This window comes from Solanum verrucosum, unplaced genomic scaffold, assembly GCF_900185275.1.
Source record: "Solanum verrucosum unplaced genomic scaffold, falcon-dt-bn FXZP01000121.1, whole genome shotgun sequence".
Taxonomy (NCBI): Eukaryota; Viridiplantae; Streptophyta; class Magnoliopsida; order Solanales; family Solanaceae; genus Solanum; species Solanum verrucosum.
Window position 1 is genome coordinate 481267 of NW_026020509.1, and position 25307 is coordinate 506573.

The window sequence follows — 25307 nt, forward strand, 5'->3', positions numbered from 1 at the left end:
TACTTGGAGGCATTGTCTACTCTACGAATGCTGCTGCTGTATGGAAGGATCTGGCAGAACGATATGACAAAATTGACGGATCTCGCATTTTTCAGTTGCACAAAGAGATTGCAACTGTCTGTCAAGGTACTGGCTCGATCTCAGCTTATTTCTCTAAATTGCGTGAACTATGGGTAGAGTATGATAGTATAGCTCCTGTTCCGCGCTGTGATTGTGCCAATTCGAGAGAGTTTATGTGTTTATGAACAATCAAAAGTTGCTTCAATTTCTTATGGGGCTTAATGACTCTTATGAGCAAGCTAGGGGATAGATTCTAATGATGGTACCTTTGCCTTCCATAAACAAAACCTACTCACTGTTGATTGAGAGAGAGAGTCAGCGTATCATCTCTCAAACATCTAGTAGTTCTAGTTCGTCAGAGCTAAGTGCAATGTTTACAACTGGTAACAGTTCAGTCCCTGCGTCTAAGCCTAAGTCTTACACTAGCTCTAGCTATGATCCAAATGCCTTCTGTGACTATTGTAAAAGAACAGGACATACTCAAGGTGTGTGTCATAAACTACATGGATATCCTCCTGGTTATGAACGGAAGAAGAAAGGTTCTAATAATTCCTATGGGAGAGGAAGGAATCCTAATGAGAGGAGACCATATCCAAATGCTCACAATGTGATTGATGATGCTGATTTAGACTATGGCAGCAGTATAAATCAGAGATCGCAAGATTATGGCAGATCACAGGATTATGGCAGAGGTTCTAGGCAAATTGATCATACTGATTATCACAGAGGTATGACTGTGTTACATCAGCAATATAATCAAATATTAAACATGCTTGGTCAGTCTAATATACAGGGTGGCACTGAGGCAGCACCAGTTACACACTCTGCCAACTTAACTCAGGATAATCACTCTTCAGTAGGTAATGCAACTGCTCTCTCAGCTAATTCTACACACACTGGTTGGATTGTAGACTCTGGTGCAACCAATCATATGACCCCCCCACTTAGCTATGCTTGATCAGAAACTCCAAATTCCCATTGATAAACATAGGAGGGTACAATTACCTAATGGTGATACTACCATCATCACACATACAGGCTCATGTAATTTGACTTCCAAAGACATTATCAAAAATGTTCTTGTTGTTCCTGATTTTAAATTCAACCTTCTCTAAGTATCACAAATTACTAAAGACTTACATTGTTCAGTGTGTTTCTTTCCTGATTTTGCTATCATTCAGGACCTCTCCAGTGGGCAGGTGAAGGTGATTGGTAGAGAAAATGATGGTCTCTATCTTCTTCCTGCTCACAACATTCACTCAGACAAAACCACCAAATGTTACTCTTCCTCAGCTCATGGTGCTGATCATGCAACTGAAGCTAAAATTTTGTTGTGGCATCAAAGGCTCGATCACACTTCTTCCAGTGTGCTTTCACATGCTCTGGATCTTCCTACCAGTCAGTGTTCCAAGGAGATTCATAACTGTCTTGTTTGCCCTCTAGCTAAACAACATAGATTACCTTTTTCACATAGTACTTCTATGTCTTCATGTCCTTTTCAGTTGATTCATATAGATGTTTGGGGTCCCTTTAATACTCCTACATATGATGGTAATAGATTCTTTGTTACCATTGTTGATGATTGTACTTAAATGTTGTGGTTGTTTCTAATAAAAGTGAAAAGTGATGTTTGTGTTGTCTTGAAAAACTTTTTCACCTTAGTTAAAACTCAGTTTAATGCTGACATTAAAACCATTTGAACTGATAATGACTCTGAGTTTATCAACTCTGAATGTCAAAGATTATGTACAAGTCTGGGCATTGTTCATCAGAGAACATGTATTCATACTCCTTGAAGTGGCTCGGGCAGTCAGATTTCAAGGCCACATTCCACTAAAGTTTTGGGGACATTGTATTCTTGCTGCTGCTTATATCATCAACAGGTTGCCTACACCTGTGCTCCATGACAGATCCCCTTATGAAGTTTTTCACAACATCAAACCTTCTCTTCATCATATGCGAGTTCTGGGATGCCTTTGTTTTGCTAAGAATATGTATATTCATGACAAGTTTCAGCCTAGGAGTGTGACTGCCATTCATATGGGTTATAGTGAACATACTAAAGGATATATTCTCTACAACATCACTGATAGAGTGTTCTTTCTAAGCAGAGATGTGTTGTTTAAAGAGTCTATGTTTCCATTTGCTGCACCTTCCACTGCTGCCTGGCATCTGTTCCCTGCAGCTACTACATCCTTTGATGACTCTCATCCTGTTGTTGTTGATCCAGTTGTTCCATCAGCCCCTCCTATAGCTGTACCTGAGGTTGTACCTGTGGGTTCTGATGTGAGAAGATCTCAGAGACCTACCAAAGCTCCTTTATGGTTACACGACTATGTAACATCTGCTCATCTCAGTTCTAGTAAAGCCCTATATTCCATTGATAAATATATTGGTTATGATCACTTGTCCTACTCCTATCAGGCCTTTCTCTCTTCTTTTGGTTCTGAGGTTGAACCTACTACTTTTGAAGAGGCTTGTAAGGATTCTAGATGGGTTGAAGCTATGCAGGCAGAAATCTCAGCTTTAGAGGCACATCACACCTGGGAGGTGGTTCCTTTGCCTCCTCACAAGAAGGCTATAGGCTGCAAATGGATATTCAAAATCAAGTATCACGCATCTGGCCAGGTTGAAAGGTTCAAGGCTAGACTTGTCGCAAAGGGTTTTACTCAAAAGGAGGGTCTGGATTACAAGGAAACCTTCTCTCCTGTTGTCAAAATGGTGACAATTAGGAGTGTGTTGGCTCTTGCAGCTGCTGAACATTGGCATATCCATCAGATGGATGTCTCCAATGCTTTCCTTCATGGTGACTTGTTTGATGAGGTGTATATGACCCTTCCTCAAGGCTTTCTACTTCCTAAGGGATTTACTGTGCAGAGGGAGAAACCAGTGTGTAGGCTCACTAAATCCCTGTATGGATTGAAACAAGCACCTAGACAATGGAATGTGAAACTCACAGATGCACTTATCAGACTTGACTTTGTTCAAAGTCATTTGGATTACTCATTGTTTATCAAAAGGGAAGGCACCTCTATGGTTATAATTCTGGTATATGTTGATGATCTGTAATCGCAATGATCTCAGTCTCATTCAACATACCAAAAGAAGTTTACAGGATACCTTCAAAATGAAAGACTTAGGAGATCTCCGATATTTCCTTGGTATTGAGTTTGCTAGATCACAAAAAGGGATTGTGATGCATCAGAGAAAATACACTCTTGAAATCATATCTGAAGTTGGTCTTGGTGCTGCTAAACCAACTTCTACTCCTCTTGATCCATATGTACAGTTAACTACCAAGGAGTATGATGACTAAAATGGGATAAACAAGGAAGCTAAGCTACTTGAAGATCCATCAGTTTACAGGAGATTAGTTGGGAAACTGTTATATCTAAATGTCACTCGACCTGACATTACATTTGCTACACAGGCACTAAGTCAATTTCTACATCAACCTAAGCAGTCTCATCTCAATGCTGCTCTTAAAGTGGTCAAATACATCAAAGGTGAAGCAGGGCTGGGTGTGTTGTTATCCAGCAAGAACAACAAACAGCTAAAAGTCTACTGTGATTCAGATTGGGGGGCATGCTTACACACAAGGAGATCAGTTACAGGATTTGTGGTGAAGCTGGGAGAGTCCCTCATATCATGGAAATCCAAGAAACAAGGAACAATATCGCGAAGCTCAGCTGAAGCTGAGTACAGGAGTATGGCAAGTGCAGTAGCTGAAGTGGTCTGGTTAGTGAAGCTGTTCAAGGAACTAGGAGCTGAAGTTCTAACTCCAGTTACCATCTATAGTGATAGCAAGTCTGCAATTCAAATTGCTGCCAATCCAGTGCTACATGAAAGAACTAAACATATAGAACTGGACTGTCATTTCATAAGAGAGAAAATTCAAAATGGCCTAGTTCGAACTGAGTATTTGAACACCAAGGAACAAGAGGCTGACATTCTCACAAAGGGACTGGGCAAGTGTCAACACGAGTATTTGATGTCCAAGTTTGGCGTACTGAACTTGTTTATACCTACAAACTTGAGGGGGAGTATTGAAGAAGGCATTACATAGTTAGTTACAATGCAGTTTAGTTAGGGTCATTTTGTAAATAATAGAAGATTAGAGGACTAGCTAGTAAGGAGTTAGTTAGATTAGTTACAACAATATGTTTATCATTGTATAAAATGTACAGAGCTTCCAAGTTTGTGCTAATGAATTCAGTTCTTTCTCTTTCCATCTGAGAACATTCTAGAGTTGCAGGAACTGTTCTTCAAGCTATCTTCATCAAGATAGCTAACAGTTTCGTTGTAGTTGCTGAGAAGAATGAAATTGCAGTGATTATGTTCCCCTATCGGTGTAGTCGCTTGAACCTTTGGTAGTTTCCTACATGAACCAACAGCATCCTTCAGTGAAAAAATGATAGATAATTACTGGTGCTGTTTGATTACTCAAATTATTAACTGGATTCGTATTTGGTGAATTGTTACCGAGAAAACATGGTACGTGTGGAGGTCTGCTTTGTTAAAATGTACTAGTTACTAAAGAATGGTCTCACTTGTATAATTTTGGGATTGAACTTCCCATGGTGTAGTTAAACTGAAAATGCTACAGCATGGCCAAATTTTGAGGGGATCCTTGATTTGTCACATTAGTGGTCAGGTTTCCGCTACACATCAGCTAATTTCCGTCTATAGTGTTCTAGAGCTGGCAAGCATTTTTATTATCCTATCCGTGCATGTCCTGTAATACATGTACCCTGTCTTCATTTACGCTATTCTGACTGATAAATTGCATTGAGCTGGTCAGATTGTCTACCTTATTGTTAAAGGTAAAAGTAAACAGCACTTAGCTTTGTTTTCTCTGTAGTTTACTCACCGGTGATGTCAATGCAGAAATTGCAAATGGCGATGAACAGGTAAAAGCTGATGACATTTGAATTGGCAAATACACTGATGGTTAGTTTTCAACGGGAAGCAAAGAATTTGTTTATACTGTTTTTACTTTTTATGGGATCTGAAAATAGGCAATAAAATCAGCAAAGTGCCACTATTTTCTCCTTTATCAGATTTTCTATTCTGATTTATAGGTGTTCTCTAATTACAACTGTAGTAATAATTTACTACTTTAAAGTTGCTTTGCTCATTTTCAATTTGCAAATGGCTTTTTTATTGCCTTGCCTTGGGCAGCATATTTCTGGTCCAGAATTGAGTGCCCTTTTAGTAATTTTAATACATGTAGAAAATTTGAACATTGCAAAGATGTGAATTTGGTCATCATGAAATCTCGGCTAGACCTGTTGTGCTACTGCCTGCTAAACCAGTGTTCTCAAAGGCGATCACCATTGCACCTTTGGCGAGAGGCGAGGCAAGGCAGACCCTTGTCTCCGTTTGTCGCCTTTCACTGTCCAAAACACTGTGCTAAACCAAAGCTGACAACCAACCTCATGAATTCTAGGAGTCAACCCTACTTAGATTTTGTTCTTAAATGACATTCATTCTCTAATATCAAGGACTCATTAAAATTCCGAGAAGTGAATATTCCCGTAGAGTCTATTGACACCTTTGATCTGAACTTTAAGGGTTTAAATTTTGCAAGTTTTTTACTTTTACTGGCGGATGAAATTAGAAAGAGAATGATCATCTCCAACTGTAAGCAGATGATCTACTATAAGATTTCATGCCTTTTCTATTGATTCATATATGTCACCTTCAGAGGAGAAATCCTAAGGGTTTCCTCACTTCTGGAGAATACCAACACAGTGTTCTATCATAACTCTATGTTGAAAATGATTTATTTTGAATTGATTATTGAGCCAAACAGTGTTGTTTATGTGTGTGACGGTTCAGATGCCAAAATGGGGCAAAGGTGTTGTCTAATGAGATAGATCCTGGCCTCTGTAATTTTGGTCTCTTCACTACATTTTATGTTTCAAACACTCACTGGAAAATCCACACTACAAGGTAATAATGTGATAAATTTTACCCTTATCTAATTATTTGCTTTATGCAGGAACTGAAACCTTTACCCTCATATTGTTTGGCCAACTAATAGTTGGTTGGACTAAGAAGAACCATTTCTGAAATAAAGACCAAGTAATTGCTTCTCAGTTAGGTACGTAGATGGGGGATCAGACATTGAACATGTATTAGTTAGTCCCGAGATTATTTATCCCACCATTTATGATTACTAATCCCATGGGATCACTTTGTCCCATCCCCAATACCAAACAACCCCTTAGGGTAGCAAAACATTCAAGCTCGCGTTTGAACGGTCTTAGTGTTCATGTTAGCATCTCTGCTACCGTGGCTTCATAATAAACCTGGTTTTTATCTAGTTTTTGGTAGCTCCAATGTGGATGGATGAAGGATTATGTGGTTACTTAACAAAGGTAGAAGAATTTTTTGTTGAATCAGTCAACAGACGATTTTTGGCCACCTAGCAACTACTGTTTGAATTTATTTGCACCTGGCTTGAACTCTCATTGTAATTTGATCTTCTGTGCTTGTAGAGCATGTTGATAAACAGATAACAGATTGAATTGTATATTAGTGCATCTCTCTCTTTTTTTTCTAACACTTATTCAGGTGATAACTGTGTATATTTGCTGTATGATTGTAGTTCAGCAGATATAGATATCCAATTGGAAGCATCAGTAAGATGGATCTTCGAACATTTCTGAAATGGGCTGCCATTCATCTCGGTTACTCATTCTCGACAAAGATTGTAGCTGCACCACCTACTGCTGAAGTGGAACCTATACATTCAAATTATAGTCAGGTATTGATTCAGTGTACTACTGCTGAAGTGGAACCTATACGTTCAAATTATAGTCAGGTATTGATTCAGTGTACTGCCTATTTTCAGTTTCTAATGCCTTTTCTAGTCTTGCGTGTGATCATTGTTTCCGGTTTCTAGTATTTTCTTATCCTTCACTATGGAGAGTTCTCATTCTGCATTACAATATTTGTGAAACGAACTGGATGAAATGGATAAGGGTATGACCTATGATGAACTTTCAGTGTATGGAAGGTTGTGGAAGATTTTTCGCTGTGGACCTGTCCGTATCAATGTTTAAGATTTGTCCTCTCATTCTGTAAGTCTATGGAAGCAGACTTGCCGTAGGATCATTTCTTCCACAGGTTTCGTAGTCCTTGACAACTTACTGAATCATATTGCAGAATCTGTGTTACAAATGGGCACAAAGTTGACGCGTGCAGAGGTGGCTGACAAAGTGAAGTACTATTCCATCCCATCAATAGACGGACAAGGGAGGCTTGCTCAAAGTGGTTCGAGTCACTCTGGAGGGTAAGTAGAACACTGTTGATCCTCCTTAAAAAGAGAGAGAGATACATACCCGTACTGAATGCCTGCCTATTCCATTCCATCTTGTGTAATGCTGTTGTTCTGTGTTCCATACTTTCATTAGAGAAGCATCATCATCATTTAAGCCACAATCCCAAGCAAGTTGATGTCAACTATGTAGGCATTAGAAGTTCTTTATAGTTTCTACATAAGATTGTTTATCAGATAAGACATATAAAGTTTCTCGTCTTGCAGAGTTACGTTATTCACCCAAAGACAACAACAGGTTTGATCTGCGGCAGCTTCTGTACAAAGTTAGCCAGCCTTATCAACTTTGAAAGATTGATAAGTTTGCTGGTGAATGGTGATAGAGAAATGGGTGTTGTGGCAACTGGCTTGGGTGATTAAAGGGCTCGCGTTTCATTCTAACTTTGATGATTTAGCAGAACGTGCAGCTGAATAGGAGAAACTGGATTTTAAATGTTTTCCAAGAGATCTTCATTTTTACGCACAAGAGATATGAAAATGTCACTTTTTTCTTCTGTTGCTCATTTTGTAAGTGGCCAAATTTGATACAAAACAACTACTACTACAAGATAGAAAAATGAATCAGTTAAACCAAAACTCTTTGACCAATCACCTAAATCAAAGACCAACCAAGTAATTTATTTTTACCTTTTATACATTAGCAGTTTTTTTTTTAAGCATGTTTTTACCTTTTACAACAAGTTATTTACTTTATCCAGTTATGAAAGAAGCAAAATAATTGAATTAATGGTTAAAAAATAGACTTTAACTATTCAATGATTCATTGTTCTATTTACCTATTTAAACTATCACTATTAATATGCACCTTGACATGGAGTTAGCCAAATATTTATTCCCAATTGACAATAGCCGTATGTTAGTTAAATCAACTTAACATCGAGTGATAATTGAAGTATGAAACTCGCAAAAAAGTGATAGTTTAAAAGTATTTGTTTTACCATTAATTCATATTAGTTTGATTCAAACTTGCATTTTCTTTTTTAAAATGATTATATTAAACACTTTTTTTTTGTGAATTGCGTTTAACATTTTATAAAGAAACAAATATTTTTAGGCCGTTGCCGCTCTAGATCCGCTTTTCCCTCCAATTTTTCCTCATGTACTGACAGTACCAGTGACAATAATGTACTTTAATTCTTTTTCAGGGGTATTTGAGTAATTTACTAAAGCAAAACAATTTCATCCTGTTTTCTTATTAAGCAAAAAAACCACCTTCGTAAATTTTGTTCTTCACATTTCGGTCTGGAAAACCTCAAACGACAGCTTTGTGCTTAGTTCAAGAAAACAGCAATGGATGCCGACGAGGTGACAATTTTTTTTTTTGCATGTTTTCATTTTTATGATAAATGTTATTTTTATTTTCTTATATTATGTTGGAGTATAACAGAACGAGTTTAGGATTGAGGTTTGAGGAGTAGTAGTATTAATTAGTTGTAAATTTAGTGATATATTTTTTTGATAATTTTTGTATGTGTTTGTTACTATCTGTTGCTTCATTTGCTTTAAATCTTAGTTTTTGCTGTCTTATTTTCTAATAATCGTGTTCTCTACCTCACAAAGGTAGTGTGGTAAGGCACCCAAGGGTGTGTCGTAGTGGTCAATCAAAGTGGTTGAGAAATTTGAGGTCTCAGGTTCAAAACTAGCGGAGACTAAAAACACTAGTTGATTTTTTCCCAATTGTCATAGCCTTGGTGGACAGAGTTACCTGATACTTATTCCTGGTGGGTGGAGGTGGCACAAAAGTTGGCCCGGACACCACGGTCACAAAAAAAGAGAAGGTAGTGTGGTAAGGTATAAGTTGGGGCGGTGGCAGCTATCCCGTGGAATTAGTCGACGTGTATGAATGTTGGTTCGAATACCACGGTCTTAAAAAAAAGGTAGTGTGGTAAGGTCAAAGTTGGGGCGGTGACAGGTATCCTGTGGAATTAGTCCAAGCGCGTGAAAGTTGGTCCGAATACCACGGTCATAAAAAAAAGGATAGTGTGGTAAAATCTAAGTTGGGGCGGAACCAAGTAGGGCTGAAGGGGTTTATTCGAATTTATACATGGTTAAAACTATTTTTTATGTATAGATAGTAGATATTGAAATTGCCTTCGATTTCTTCATGTGTTTACTTATTCATATTTAGAAACTCATTAATGAAAATTTCGGTTGTGCCACTTGGTCTAATGCAGTGGTAAGGTGTACGTTCATTTTAACCTCCCCAGGCTCCACTTGTGAGATTGCACCGAGTATGTTATTCTTGTTGTTTCATTTGTTAACATTGTAACCTCCCTAGACTCCACTTGTGTGATTGCACCGAGTATGTTATTGTTGTTGTTTCATTTGTCAACATTGTAACCTCCCTAGACTCCACTTGTGAGATTGCACCGAGTATGTTATTGTTGTTGTTTCATTTGTTAACATTGTAACCTCCCTAGACTCCACTTGTGAGATTGCACCGAGTATATTATTGTTGTTGTTTCATGTGTTAACGTCGTAACCTCCCCAGAATCCACTTGTGTGATTGCACTGAGTATGTTATCGTTGTTGTTTCATTTGTTAACATCGTAACCTCCCCAGACTTCACTAGTGAGATTGCAATGAGTATATTGGTGTTTTTGTTACATTTGTTAATGTTTTTTTTGGGTTACAGAGATTAATAGCTTTAGAAAAGGCGTATACGGATGTAGTCTTGAACACAGAGAAAGAAGCAGCGACGAGGATTATGGTGTCGGAACAGAAAGCTCAATGTTTTCAAGAGGAGCTCCAAGTGGTGAAAGAAAAGGGGCTAATGACGCTGATGAAGCTCAAAGAGATGATGGATTCTAAGGTGAACTCTATTGAACACTAGGCATTTGGCCATGAAATTTTTTCACTTACAGCACTGGTGTTCTTTGCTCAAACCAAAATTGACCATGTTGCAAGTGTCTGCTGATCTTAGTCCCACAATCAATTTGAAGCCAAAGCCAACTATATCTCACACTTTTCAATACTACAACCAATCCTCAGAATATTGACACTTAAGTTATAAGCATCAAATAATGATTTTAGGCTAACACACACTCTGTGCTCTCCAACTATCAAACATAATCTTATCTTTATTTCAAAATTATGTTAGGAAAATTTAACCTCTGAATTTTTTCCTTTCCATTTTGTTGTGAAGACCTGAAAACAAAGACGCCATTGGCATGCAGCCAAAAGATATGGACTGTATGAGTGTCTCATTTTCCTCCACAAGTGCACATGTCCTCCAATGCAACTCCCATTTCCACTTGGTCATCCCACTTTAGAGGTCTTAAGTACATCTTGAATAACTTCTTGCTACCATTCTCTGAGCAAGACACTTTTATCTTTTGTAGTTCTTGTTTGTCTACTAAAGCACATCAACATTCGTCTCACAAATTCACTCTGATAAGTTCTAAATGGGGGCTTGTTCAATTTTATCGCTTGATAATTTATTTATTTGAGAGGGAACCCAAATCTTCATACCTTTTGTAACTACCTTGTGAAGGTGTGCAACCATTTTGGCAGCATTTGAGCCTAAAACCTTTCTTGTCAACCTCATTGAAACCTCATGAACAAAATATGTCCCTAACTTCTCACCCTTGAAATCCTATTCTAAGCATTGGTTTGTTTGAATAGCAAACATAGGCCAAAAGCCTAAGTTGGGTGTGTGTCACGACCCAAAGTACACCCTAGACGTGACATGGCATATAAGACCCCGTGAGGTTTATTATGGCATCTTTATTGATTAATACACAAGAGTAGGCTATACTCGCTATAACCCAAAGATTATGTCCAAGGCCGAGAAAAATCTGAGATGAACACATGAGGTAGATTTGGGTTCATGTTTATTTTTGGAGTATAGTTTAAGTCAGGGCTAACATAAGCAAGTTCGTTGAGAGGCAGTCTTCTGTCTTGTCAAATAATTTTGAAAGGGGGAGTAATTATTTAAAAGTGAGGTGAGTAGACGTTTTTAGATAAGCAACATGGTGACATGCTAAGGACCAAAAAAGTGTCGAAGATAGTCAGCTCTGAATCTGAACTCAATGAATCCTACTTGGGTGATTTGATTGATTCCTAATTCTTCCTCACATAAAAATGTTCTTGCAGTTTCAATAATGTAACGATGCTAAGGCATATAGGATGGAGTAAAAAGATGTTCAAATTTTGGTATCAAAATGTTTTTCTACCTACGGATGAAATTTTTGAAAAAGCTATTTGACTTCATTTTTACCTTTTTAGTGTGTAGAGCGAAGTGTTTGTGTATTGATCAACAAAGATGCAATAATACAAGTTTTTATCAAGAGATAGAACAAGACAAATCACTTCAAATAATTTAAAGCGGTTTAGAGACGGAGCGCAGACGCCCCAGTGAGGAGGTGCGAGGAAATGGTGGTAGAGGGTACGCGGAGGGGTAGAGGTAGGCCCAAGAAGTATTGGGAAGAGGTGATTAGACAAGACTTGGCTAGGCTTCACATTACCGAGGACATGACTCTAGATAGGAAGGAGTGGAGGTCGCGTATTAAGGTGGAAGGTTAGTAGGGTTAGCGTGTTGCCGTCCCTCGCGAGGGTATGGGCTGTTAGCGTTTGGAGTAGTCCTAGCCGTATTGCTGTTTACTGCGTTTCACTCCTCACATTACTTTCTTGATGTTATTGTATCATTTGTTGATTATACACTATCTTTTGGATTGGTTGTTATGTTTTATATATAGCTCTCCTGTCACTTAGATTTGATGTTCTTGAGCTGAGGGTCTCCCGGAAACAGCCTCTCTACCTCCACGAGGTAGTGGTAAGGTCTGCGTACACTCTACCCTCCCCAGACCCCACCTAGTGGGATTTCACTGGGTATATTGTTGTTGTTAGAGCTTTTCAGTGTCAATTTATAAAATGGATGCTAATGAGCTTACATGTGAGCTTGTGGAGGTGAAATGGGCCACTCATGCAGTCCACTTTTGTTCCAGCCGCATGCCAACGATGTCTGAGTTTTCAGATTCTTCACAACAAAATGAAAAGGAAAGCATCCAACAGATGTTAGATTATCCTGACAGTTTTGGAAACAGATATAAAATATAATTTGATTCTTGTATGTCAGTAGAGCCAATATGTGATATGGATTTGTTACCATCGTGCACATTGACATCCTTGTTGTCGTGATACGATTGTACGTTGTGCGGCTCCGTTGTGATATGATGAGTGGCACCGGAGTCTATTTACCAAGGATTGGCAGTGGTATTGATTGGTAGACACTTGCAACATCGCCAATCTTGTTGCATAGAAACATTGAGTAATGACAATAGTGTTATTGTTATTCGAGGACTGAAATAATGGATTTATCAAAAAATAATAAGATAAAACTGAGCCTTTTTTATTTCTATTTTTTAATAAGGAGAGATAAATGCCAGTTCTTCCCATTCTGATTTTACAAAGCTTCTTTGATTCTCAGTAACAAAAGAAACTTCTTTTATTCCCGATTCCCCTCTGGCCAATTATTTAGTAGATGTAACTAACTTTAACTTTTCTCCTTTCTTTATATATCATTCATCTAGAAGACATCTTGCAAACATATTCATTGCCAGTATCCACTATTTATATTTTTTTCATATCTTATTGACAGATTATTGAAGCAGAGTTGACATCGTTGAGTCAACAGAGGAAGATTGAAGAACTTGAAGCTCAACTTGAGGAAGCAGAAGATATTGTAAGTGATCTCAGGGTTGAGTTGAGAGAAGTTCAAGCTGAACTTGAGAAAGTTGCCAGCAAAGAGAAAGAAGAAAAGCAATTGCTGGATGTTGATAGTACTGATCCTAGAGAACTAACAAAGGACAACACAGTTGTATTGCCTCCAGAATCTCAGGATGATTCAGTGACAACTTCTAACATGGAAGTTGACAGTATGAACCAGAAAACTGAGGGCTACCATTCTTGTCATACAAAGGTTAACCCCGGAAATTGTTCTGTTGCTAGTTCGGATTTAAGTTTGACAGGCAAAGCGCTAGAGTTATACCAAAATGGACATACGCAGATAATTCATGCTGCTGAAGGAAACCTGTCAGATAGGGAAATCATTCAAAATGAAACATTTTCTGAACATTCTTTGAAGTTGGAAAACATGCCAACCAATAATTTCTTGACAGATGATTCAACTGTAGCAAGAGGCAATGCTCCAAGTGAAGATCCTTCTGAGATGGCCCAAAGATTGTCCACAGGAAAAGGTGAACAAGGCATAGAGATGGGATATGCAGAAAGTTCTGATAATAAACCGCAGTCTATTGAGGCTTCTGGTGTTCATTATGCAATAGATGAGCATGAGGAGTTGATGGGAAAGATGGATCTTTCAGAAGAAGATATTGAAAATGTTTGCAATCAGTTGTTCTTTATAAAAGATCTTTGCAGTCAACTGTTAAAGTCAGAGTCAAGGGTGACTGGTGTAAAAAATCGGGGCCCTAGCCAACCTCTAAATGATAGAGTGTTTAAGTACACATACCAAAGAAAGAGGAAAAGAGAATTGTTGAGTGTATCTGATGAGAAAGCTTCAATTGCAAAGAGCTCTCAAACAAAAAAAAAGTGTGAAACTAGATAGTCTTTTTGAGACACAGGATGAGTTCAGTGACAGAATCATCTCAGGACAATTGGCAAATGGCATTAGGTTGCTCAACCGGTTGGTTATTTGCTTATTTGTTCCCTTTGATCAGTTGATAATTATGTTGTATACCTATCTCTGTTTATATACTAATTTAACTGGTATACCTTCAATTTGATATATGTAGCAAGTGTTCCCTCACATGAATGTGACGGTATGTATAATTTTTGGTATGAGAAGGCAGGCTGGTAGAGCTCATCCAATTGTTATAATGTGCTTTTTTCCCATCCAAAATGAAACAAGAGAAAGGAGAGGTGTCAAATTTGATGTCTTTTTGGTTATCTAAAAGTTTTAATACATAGAAAACTTGGAAGTTCTGTCTATTTTTAGGTCTTTGTGGGGAATTTGCCAGGAGTTCTGAGAATATGTTGCAACTCCATTAAGGTTATCTGCTTTCTGGACTTACTGACTGCCTTCCACAATTTCATCAGTTCCTAGCATTTACAAAGTTTATACTAAGGAGGCATCGTTCTAGTGGGAAAGACCAAACCTTCTACTCTTAAAAAGGACTATGTTTATAGTTTAGTCGACCAAATTCGGAACTTGTTTATTTTGAGGACTTTATGTCAAGTGAAGTTTCACTAGAAGAACTTTTGGATAATATTGTAGAAGTTTTTTGTGTTTGACCAATCTTTCCGAAGTATCTTTTTGCGTTGAACTACACAAAATGACATGTAAAGATTCACTTTATAATTAATATGTTTTGAATAGGTAAATTGATTTGATATATGCATTATGAGACTCTAGTTATTCAACTTCTTTGCATTAAAATACAAAAGATAAGTTCACAAAATAGAGAGAGGGAGCATGTTTATGAGACTTTGGTCATAGATGGGTTGTTAACAATGCATGACATTAGTTTTCATCCATATGCTAAGGGTACTTTGTCTTCAAAAAACAAAAAACAGCTTATAGTACTACTCATAAGGAGAAACTATTTTTCAGTTTCTTTGCCAAAACAGAAAAATAAGCACACACTTCTAGTTTCTGAATAGTTTGGTCGAACACGCTAGTAAGCTTCTTCATAGAAAGATGTTATGGAAGTTGGAATATTCCATCAGGATAAATTTTTCGAGAAAGAACATTTAGGAATAATGAATTTATCAACTCTTATGCTGGTTTAATTCTCAGTACTGTTAAGTAATGTTATCATATTGCCCTATTTTTGTTGGCGTGCTGCAAATTTTGATGACTGTTAACATGTTAAACTAGTTTATGGTTTCTGAAAATATATTGTTCGTCTCTTGGTTGCTCATATCTTCCCTGTTTGTTCTCTGCAGCTAATGTGTTTGTCTAAGAAGTGCTAGTGATATTGTGTGTGCCATGTCTTCTGTGCTATAAAATAAGGAATGTCTTCTGTCAGCTATCTCTGAGATCCATCATGTCATTTAGGTTGGAGGTTTACGAGTGAGATGCACGATCCAATTGATTGTTTACATGTCCAGCAGATGCCGTATCTAGCCTTAATGCACCGGATTAACTTTTTCCCAGGTCATGTATTTGTACCAAGAAATCCACTAATTAGTGAACCTAGTTTTTATTGTATATTAACTTGAGATCACTGTAGGAACTTGTAAACTTCAACTCCTGGATCCACCTCTGTTATCCAGTAGGTTAACTATTATTATTGTTTTGTTTGGATTTGGATGCTAACCTTGTATATTATGTAGCTTTCAAACTTAATGATGTTCACCTTTCCTCTTTGATCATCCTTTTAGGAGAGCATTTCCATAACTGGTACAATTATTTTCATGTAACCTGGAAATCTTGGGTTTGAGTTGTGGAAACAGTTTTTTTGCATAAATGCAAACTCTGTGTACAACAGATCATTTTGGTCCGGCCCTTTCTTGGACCTGTGCATAGCGAGGGCTTAGTTCACTGAGCTGTCTTTTTAATCATTCTTTTACATATTTAATTGTGAAATGTCTCTATTGATTAAGAATGGGACTTTCAAAGATAACTGATGGAATACTTCTGTTGATAAAGAATCACAGTTTTGGTAGTTTATTGTGAACCCCTGTTCATTTGTTCATCTGACTATGTAATTGAATTAATGTGGTACGTAGGAACATCCATTGTTGTTTCCTTGCTAACCCAATCTCAATCGAGAAGACAACACCAGATAATTTTTACATCTGCTGATTCCTATATTCATAGTATTGATATTTTGTCTCTTCTGATAGTATTATGTCTATGAAATAAACTTTCACTAACATAATTTTATAATCAAAAGATTGTGTTAGAGGGGTAAGTACGTCGTCATTTTTTATCAAGGATCTCCTATTTGAGCCTTAAAAATAGAATCTTCTTTGGAAGAGAGTGTAAATCTAAATTAGTTGAGCTCCAAAGTGAATACGGAATATTAGGTGACAAACTAAAAAAATTAAGAGTAATCAACTTTTATCCATAGGGATAAAAGATGAATTAAGCACAATAGCTTGATTATTAATAAAAGAAAAATTAAATGGTCAAAACCCAACACATCTAAACTATTATCTTTTACGAGTTTTTGTTCTCTATCCATTGTTTCAGTTACCTACTAAAATTATCACTTCTTTTTTTATATTCGAACACGCATCTGGTAAATGGAACCATGACAATTGAGGTAAACTCGCAAAAAAAATATTATTTAGATATACTTTTTTACCATTAATTTTACAAGAAAATAAAAGGTGGTAATCATAAACCCTTCCAAGTTGGAAAAAAGAGGGTTTTTTTTTTGGTGCTTTGCAATATTGAAGTCATCTTCTCCATTTCAATCCCAACAACTAAACGTTCGAAGGTAAACGCCGGAAAATGGGAGCAGCAAGCAAGGCAGGGGACTTGGTGTTTAAGGCCTTCGTAGGGGGGCTCGGCGTCACCACCATTTATCTGACGGCGACATTTTCCGTCAACGTCTACCGTGGTCTCTCTTGGCATAAAGCCCAATCGGTAACCTCCACAATCCCTTATAAGCAGTTAGTCTATGATTGCTAGTTGTGTTTCTGTTTGATGGAAAACCTAATTGTGGGATTTCTAGCTGTGATGCCCTTTACCTTTGAAATGAGAATATTTATGGGTTTTGTGTATTTTATTTGCGAAGATATCTCAAACCAATTTTAGTATCCCTATTTGATCTTCCATCATGCTTATTTGATTTTGTTGCGGCCGAGAGTGTTATGTAAAAAGGACCATGGAGGATCCTATCCTAAAGGAGAAGAGGAGGAGTAGGAGCTAGCTTTAGGGGCGGAATCGAAGCGAAGAAATTAGTTCATGCCTCGTTTATCTCCTTATCTATGTGACATGGATTATTCATTTGCCTTTAATTTGCCCATGTAGAACGTGTGTGATATGGGTTTTTGGTTGGGTTGTTGAAAATATGCTTTAACTTAGTGAAGAATTAGACTTGAGTGTACCTGATACTTTACCCGAATTACCTACTTTAACATACTCACTCTATTTCAATTTGTTTGTGTTACTTTCCTTTTTTTTAGTTCGTTTAGAAAAGAAGGTCTATTTCCTTTTTTGCAACTCTTTAATTCTAACTTTCCACACGACATGTTTTCTTTAACTCCGTATCAAGTCAAAACTAGATAAACAAATTGAAACGGAGTGGGTAGCTCCTAGTGTGTCATGAAGAATGTCTTCTAGTACTAATTTGAAAGATTGACTATCATTTTCTTTCTCTTGTAGCAATTGTTTGTCTATTGATTTTTGTATATTTGCCCCTTTGTATCGACGCAATACATCAATGAGGATTGTTCAGCTCAAGAGTAGTACCTCATGTCTGCCTTCTGGCTTCTACTTGAAAACCATGCTGTTCAGTGTGCTAGACAGGTAGGACTGAAGTTCCAGCTGTCATTTAGGCGTTGGAAGAGCCTGTACCTTTCCCCTAAATCTTATCCATATGATTTAGCTCTAATATTTTTGTGCACTTACACAACAAGTTCTAATTTAATATTTAGTTTATGTTAACCGTGGTAGATTTATTTGAGATAAACATCAGGCAGTTGGTTTTATCAAAATTAATACGAAGAAATACCTGTCTTTGTGTCTTGTTAATCGTCAAACTGCTGGATGTGGACTTTTAATGAGGTGTTTAGTTACTTAAGGGTAGGAGAAGGGTAAAGAAGGGAGAAACTCATTAGTTTATGTCCCTCCCTCCCATTATTTTTATTTGGAATAAGTGGAAGGGATAAATAGATATATTTTGTCCATTTAGTTCTTTAAGGGGCTAAAAGACCGGACTTGGGTAGGTATCTAGCAGAACCTTTCACTTGTACACCTATCTCCTACCCTTCTGCTCTCTTTGAAACAGACTGTAAATGATGGACTTTTCCAAAGTGGAAAAGAATGTGATAAAAAATGAAAATTTCTGCTGCCAGAGATCACTGATCAGTGGAACTCTTTGCTGGCATATTTCAGAGTCCATCTAACATGCAAGGTGGATGGCTATGTTGCTTGGACCCTCCAAAAATGTTGCTGCACCTGTATCGGATTCTTCAATAATGCTCTGCTTTTGGAGGATCCGACCTGCACCTGTCAACATTTTTAAAGAGTTCAAGCAACATCATAGGTGGATGGTTATTTTGGTTTTCTTGGAGTCTTACCAATTAGGTATAATGATTTTAGTTATCAAACTACCAAGTACTGGCTCACAAAAACTGATGTGTTATGTTGGTTGATGCATCTCTTTTTTTGCTTTAGTATTTTAAGGCTTTAGCAACTCAAGTGCTTTCATTTCTTGAGCACTAATGATGTATTCAAGTGCAATTGTTTTTAGTGATCTAGTGAGTTCCTGAAAGATGTGTTTGAGCATGGGGGTTCTGATTGAGAACATACTTGAAGAGTTGTTTAGTTCTAAGTTGGCTACTTCACTCATTGTGTATGTGCAACTGCTTTAAGGCTGATGTGTGTAATGAGTCAAGTTAGCAGCTAGACCATCCTTCATGTTTTGTGCTTGCTAACGTGCTATATTTGCTAATTGGTATGAAATTTGAAGCACTATTAGTTTCAGGCACCTTGCTATACATCACATATGCTCCCTGCACATTTTCTGTGATTTCTGTTGGTGACCTTCTGTACATATTCTGCCTTTGGCCTATTGAACGCTGACAGTGCACCGTTTCTCCTAGATCATCTTTGCTGAATCTGAATATTACATATCATATGGTTCATTAATTAAATTGTTAGTTCTACAAGAACGCTTTCTGATATATGACCTTTTTCTTCCTGCAAATGTAGAAAAATGAGAAAGAAGGATCTGTAGTTCAGCAGGAAGAATGACCCGTCTTCAAGTCCTACCCTTGGTCATCGTGTTGCTAGCTGAGGTCCTGCCAGAAATTTCGGAGTATATTTGAATCTTGTCGCATTATGTAACGACTCTTTCACAGTTTTTCCATAGGATACTTAAAACACAGCAGCACTTCATAATCTTCTCCATCCAACAAACAAATTGGATGGACGGTATGTCATGTTTATTCATTTTCCATTGCTATATTGTTGCTGAAATTCTCCACAACGATATTCGAAGTTCCACAGTTGTATGATTTACCTATTAATTCTATTTACAAGTAACATACATAGATAGCATGGCAATGGATTTTCCTTTTGAGTATGCAATCACCCATAAAAGGCAAGTTCATTTTATTGTACTAAAGATATCACAACACATCATATGTCATACAATAACCAAAAGATGAAAAATAATGTAGAAAATAGTAAATTAGGTAATTTCCTTTTATCATATCTTACATGCCCATTTTGTTTTGTTTCCCATATGGTTCTTTTGGTGCAATTCTAAAGGAAACTTGTGTCCATAAGCAAAAAAGCAAGGCTAACTGCTTTTCCATTGAGAGAGAAATGCCCATTGCGTATATATACTCAAATGTGGAAATAGTTACTTGTATGGTAAAACATCACATTTTAATATTATTTTCTTTTTTCTAAATAACTTTACATATTTAACTAATAAATTGAATTAGTATACATAATTTTGTTTTAGTTAAAAATAGTAGTAGTACATTGTAAGAAGTTTAGAGAAGTTGTAGTTAGAGAATAATTTTGATTAACCAAATAATGAGGACACAATAGAGTAACATCTTATTTGTTTATGTCAATGTTTCTCTTGTCATGACATTGTCTGGATATCGAGAGTCAATCTTTTTTAATTAAATTTGGACATATAATCTTTAAGTTTTATTTTTATTTTTATTTTTTATGATAAGGGAAATTCGCAGTCGCTGTTCTTCGGGTGCATACGGGTAAAACCCCTACTCCTATGCAATAGCTCGCAAACCACACAAGAGAGCTAACCTGAACTAGGCAAATCCGGTGTAATGAGCTTGACCTAGAAAACGAACAAACCTCTTGCTTTTGGTGGCAAGGGGTTTCAAACTTGAGACCTCCAACATGGAAGTCCCAAGACTGTGAAAAGTAATTTACATATTTAGAAACTACATAAAAATACTATAAGTCACATAAATTATAAATTTAAAAACATGAATAAATCGCGATCAAAGATTTTCTTGTTTGATTTTCAAAATCTGAATAATGTCATACAAATTAGGACAGACAGGATAATTTTTTTTATTGAATGTCCTTTTTGAGATTATGTACATTTCAACAATAATAACATATTCAATATAATCTCATTAATAAAATATGGTTAAGATATGATATTTATGAGGAATTAAAAGACTATTTTCGAAAAAATCTTGTTCCGAGACTTTAACAAAACAGGGTTGCGGTATAGATTTGGTAACAACCAAGGGCAATTTCGGTACACTATTTTTTATATATAGTAAAGAACTTTTCTAATATTGAAAAAGCCAAGCGTTACACAAAGCAAATTTCCGTTATCTTCTCTCTCTAAACCTATCCACCTAAATTCTTCAGATATATTTCTCTGATCAATTTTTAGGGTTTTTCCCAAATTTTTGATTTACCGATTCCACTCAGCTAACAATAATGGTTTCCGATTCAATTGTCAATGTTTCAATCCCTGTTGCTTCCTCTAATCCCAGAGATTTTGGCAAGAAAAAAAGGGTAACAATTTGTTCAATTTGTTCAATTTGTTAAATTTGTTGTTTTTTTTGTTCTATTTACTTTTACATGTTGATAAAATTTAAGCTTTTATGGATATTTTTCCCCTAATTTGATTGTGCTATGTATTTCTGATATTTGCTGTGAATTTCAGGTTAATCGGGCGGCTAAGTTGAAGCAGTGCAAGCTTGATGCTCGACGTGAACAGTGGCTCTCACAAGGTTGTTAAAGTTTCTCCTTTTTTAGCATATCTTTCATGTATTTTAGTATTTAGTAATCTGCCCTTTTTGGTTGGGCTAAAATTCATTTCTTTGGAATTTGGACTTGAATATATACAATTACCAAGTTTTTTTAATAAATATTTTGTCATATTAGTTCTAGTCAGGGGTATTTCACACCCATTGAGTTAACGTTTCTTATGTGGATTAATCTTAGTTGCGCGGACTCTTCACTTTTGATGCTGCATCCGTCTCGGATTCTTCAAAAATACACTACTTTTGGCGAATTTGACACGCACCAGTTGGCATTTTTGAAGAGTCCGAGCAACATAGGGATTAATTGGTCATTTAAGTTACTGTAACTGTCTAGATCATGTTATACACACGCCACACCCAAAATAAATAAATAAAGAGAAAGAAAATGTAGGCCAAAACACATAGCAAAGAGACCAATGAATCAATAACATGTGGCTTTTTTGCCCAAATCTACGAGGTAAGAAATCCTAATTTTACGGAGAACATATGGCTTCTTCTAACATATATATGCCATACCAATTGTTGTGATTCTAAAGTCATAACAATTCTACAAGAACAAGAACAAAAAAATTTCCCCAGTTCTTGGCCTATATATACATGTTGTATTCATCTATCTCATTGTGGCGCCTTGAATATATTATGATATAGAGTATGACTATGTTGAAAAATTTGATGTCCATAGTAAAATAGTGTCAGTGGGTGGAGAATTACTCCAACCTGTTAAAGTTAATTGGTTTGTGGTTCTTGAATGGAGACATCCGGAAAAGACGTGTCTGGAAAGTTCCTTTTTTTATCATGTAAAAATAGATTTCACACTAGACAAAATAGTCATTTAAGTATCTTTTTATATTTAGGACTTTCCAAATTAACTAAAATTTTGAATTTTAAAATATTGTCCCAAATTAAAGTGAAAACACGTTTATTAAGCAGACCTCCCGACCCCATCCAAATTGTCTTCTCCACGACCAAACCCCTCCTTTTTCATTGTCTTTTCCGCCACCCCCATTTGTTGTTCTTGAGCTGAGGGTCTCCCGGAAACAGCCTCTCTACCTCCACGAGGTAGTGGCAAGGTCTGCGTACACTTTACCCTCCCCAGACCCCACCTAGTGGGATTTCACTGGGCATGTTGTTGTTGTTGTTGTCGTTGTTGTTGTTGTTGTTGCCGCCCTCTGCATCCTTCCATTTCTTCGTCCTCCACAAAAAGCAAGAAAGTTCACCACAAACACCACTCGTCCATTGCTCCAATGGAAGTGCAGAACTCAATGTTTCAATATTTGCCAGCAATAGATCTTAAAAAATATGTCAATTTTCTGCATGTTTATTACTCCATTACACAGAAAAAGCTGCAACAACATGTCCAAGATAAGCATCATGATTTTTATTACATGGAATGGTGGTAGATGGATTTGCTGGAACAATTTTTAAAAGTTCCTTGACTTTTTAATAAGTAGATTGGATGTCAACGACAAAATAAAGCTAATCACTATTTCACAAATCCTAGAATAAATTTGAGTCGGAAAATTTGACCTCCATTAAAGGAGTTTAAGCTTGGGGAAATGGTGGGAGGTAGTGACTGGAAAAATGGGGAGGAAGAAAGAAAAATAGAATAAAATTTGCCAAATAAACCCCTTAAATGCGCTACAAATGAGTGTATTTAACTCATTATGCCATGCCAGCAACAAGTGTCTTATTGATACAAAATTCAGGTATTGTTAGTGTGTAGTAGGTACACAGTCTACTTGAGGTGTCTAAGTGAAACTTCGTGTCAACTTTAGTTGTTTGCGCATGACTACAGCCTAAAATCTTTGAAGGAAAAAAAAGTATGTGCATTTGGTGTTTGAATTAATCAATCTCAAGATTGGTACTTTTCTGCGTTTCTGTGATTAGTTATGTTGCTTTCCTATATTTATGTGCCTAATTCTTGGTGGTTGGGGCTTGTGTAGGGAAGAATAAAGGCTCCAAGCAGGAACTTAATGGTGGGGGTGGGGCTTGTGAGCAGGGGATGCAGGTTACTAATGAAAAGGGCCAATTGATGGAGAAGTTAGCTATAAAGCCGAGAGGAGAAGCAGAGGAAAATGGGGGTTACACGAACACCTACAGTGATTTTGATTCACCTTCTAATAGCCCCACCAGCCACACTAGTAGTGTGTTGGAAGGAAATTATTCTGGGACCAATTTCACTGGTGGCAGCAGCAGTAGCAGCAGTAGTAGCAGTGGTGGTTTTAGTAGTAGTGGTGGGTGTTGCTCAGTAAGTATGAGTGAGGAAGATAACGAAGGGGACGATGACTGCTTGGATGATTGGGAAGCTGTTGCTGATGCTTTAGCTGCCACTGATAAGGAGCAGGAGCGGCATAACTCTAGCTTGGATTCAGCTCCAGAGGTGCATATGAGTTTTCAACAAGAAGTTTCTGACGGGAAGGTACCAGCGATGGATACATCACAGCAGAATCCCAAGGGCAGAGGAACTATACCTGGATTTCCTGTCAGCTTTCAGGCGTGGAGGCCCGATGATGAATTCCGTCCCCAAAGTCTTCCAAATTTGTCAAAACAGTATACTTTCCCTATGAATTCGGGGCGGCATTACCGGGGAGGCTCTGTCTGGGGATGTAAAAGTGCAGCAATACCGACATCATGTCCTATATGCTGTGAGGATTTGGATTTTACAGATACAAGTTTTCTCCCTTGTCCTTGCGGGTTTAGGCTTTGTCTCTTTTGTCACAAGAAGATTCTTGAGGAGGATGGGCGTTGTCCAGCTTGCAGGAAGCAGTATAAACATGACACGGTTGGGGGAGAGACAACCAAAGATGCAGGCGGCCTGATGTTTCAAGTGGCTCGTTCCTGTAGCATGATCTCGAGGTCGTAGGAAGATTCTGTTTTTCTATAAATGTGTATGTTGTGTCCTCTTTCTCTGTGTGGCTTGACTTTGTCTTTGTTAGACTCCAATTTTTCTTAGCTAGATGTTGATATAGGATCGAGATTCTGAAAGCACAGGGGAACTGTTACAGTTCTCTTATAATTTTTCTCATTATAGATATGATGCTTGTGCTGATGTAGAAGACTCCTTATGTGAATAGATAAGGTGGATAAAGGTTAAGATAGATTGAATTTGATGGTATAAATGTCCTCGTCTCTTTGAGCACTTCGTCACCTTCTATAAGATTACCATGAATAAAAATGAGAGAACAATGGGGCATCAATCTTTGCATGAATATCTTTCTTTTTGAATAGTTTTGCGGCTCTTCATCTTGAATGTTTGCTATGAATCTGATAAAATACACAGCATATATATATATATATAAATATATATATACACCTCAAACTTAGCTGTTAACTGGTCTATTGCTCTCACTTTTCTCTTCAATTCAGTTTGGAATCGAACCACAAAATGCATCCTTACCACATTGTGGGCTTTTAGTTCGGCAGATATGTACTGATAAGTTTACTGCCACCAGATATGTATCAATGCTCTGCCTCAAGGTAATAAAGAGGTGAATTTTGAGGATAGATATTTAGATTCTCTTGCGAAATGCTAAGTTCTTGCGCTTTGGGAGTCACTTTTAAAGTGTAGGGATTTATCAAGTGAAGTAGTCTTGTTGAGATCAGACTGTTCAGCTGTATATTTGACGTTCTTATTTTTTGTTATCTTTGTTGTATTCCCTAACAGTTCTATATTCAAATTGTGTGCTCACTGGACATGTGGATTAGATCATTCTTGGGGGTGTTCATTTGGAAGTATCTCGAAAAATGTTCTATACCTTGAGCTTCTCATAAGCTGGTAAAAATATCAAGTCCTTCAATATGGTTAGTTTTGTTGAAAGCTAACATTTACGTGTAGACTTTTTCTAAGCTTTATGTAGTCTACTTACTGGATCTTGACAAGATTATGTTAGTGTGACAATTGATTTTTGGAGAGCAATTATGTGGTGTTGCTTCCTTTTTCCTGGTACAAGTTGATTCCTTTTCCATGGAACAGAAGACTTTGTGCTACAGCTAATCTTCT

At 37.1% G+C, this 25307-nt stretch overlaps 2 protein-coding genes and 1 long non-coding RNA gene across 3 annotated transcripts; all 3 read left to right on the forward strand.

Moving 5' to 3' along the window:
* The first annotated feature begins 8548 nt into the window (after window positions 1-8548).
* Window positions 8549-15495, forward strand: LOC125809733 (uncharacterized). The gene is made up of 4 exons (XM_049489330.1): window positions 8549-8710; window positions 10041-10217; window positions 13005-14048; window positions 15311-15495. Exons 1-3 carry the CDS (start codon window positions 8696-8698, stop codon window positions 13968-13970), a joined length of 1158 nt encoding a protein of 385 aa, XP_049345287.1. The 5' UTR covers window positions 8549-8695; the 3' UTR covers window positions 13971-14048; window positions 15311-15495.
* Window positions 15496-16752: 1257 nt separating this feature from the next.
* Window positions 16753-19533, forward strand: LOC125809738 (uncharacterized). The gene is made up of 2 exons (XR_007441824.1): window positions 16753-16961; window positions 19254-19533. It is a non-coding gene; the product is annotated as an uncharacterized LOC125809738 (long non-coding RNA).
* A 1302-nt stretch (window positions 19534-20835) lies between these two features.
* LOC125809734 (uncharacterized) lies at window positions 20836-24516 on the forward strand. The gene is made up of 3 exons (XM_049489331.1): window positions 20836-21056; window positions 21208-21274; window positions 23251-24516. The coding sequence occupies exons 1-3, from the start codon at window positions 20979-20981 to the stop codon at window positions 24168-24170; spliced, it is 1065 nt and encodes a 354-aa protein (XP_049345288.1). The 5' UTR covers window positions 20836-20978; the 3' UTR covers window positions 24171-24516.
* Window positions 24517-25307: the final 791 nt, after the last annotated feature.

Bases quoted from the DNA above. Each gene is read 5' to 3' on its own strand.
- LOC125809734 (XM_049489331.1), top strand. From the start codon at position 20,979: ATGGTTTCCGATTCAATTGTCAATGTTTCAATCCCTGTTGCTTCCTCT. The intron at 21,057-21,207 runs GTAACAATTTGT...TGTGAATTTCAG, and splicing joins ATTTTGGCAAGAAAAAAAGG to GTTAATCGGGCGGCTAAGTT. The intron at 21,275-23,250 runs GTTGTTAAAGTT...GGGCTTGTGTAG, and splicing joins TGAACAGTGGCTCTCACAAG to GGAAGAATAAAGGCTCCAAG.
- LOC125809733 (XM_049489330.1), top strand. The intron at 10,218-13,004 runs GTGAACTCTATT...TCTTATTGACAG, and splicing joins AAGAGATGATGGATTCTAAG to ATTATTGAAGCAGAGTTGAC.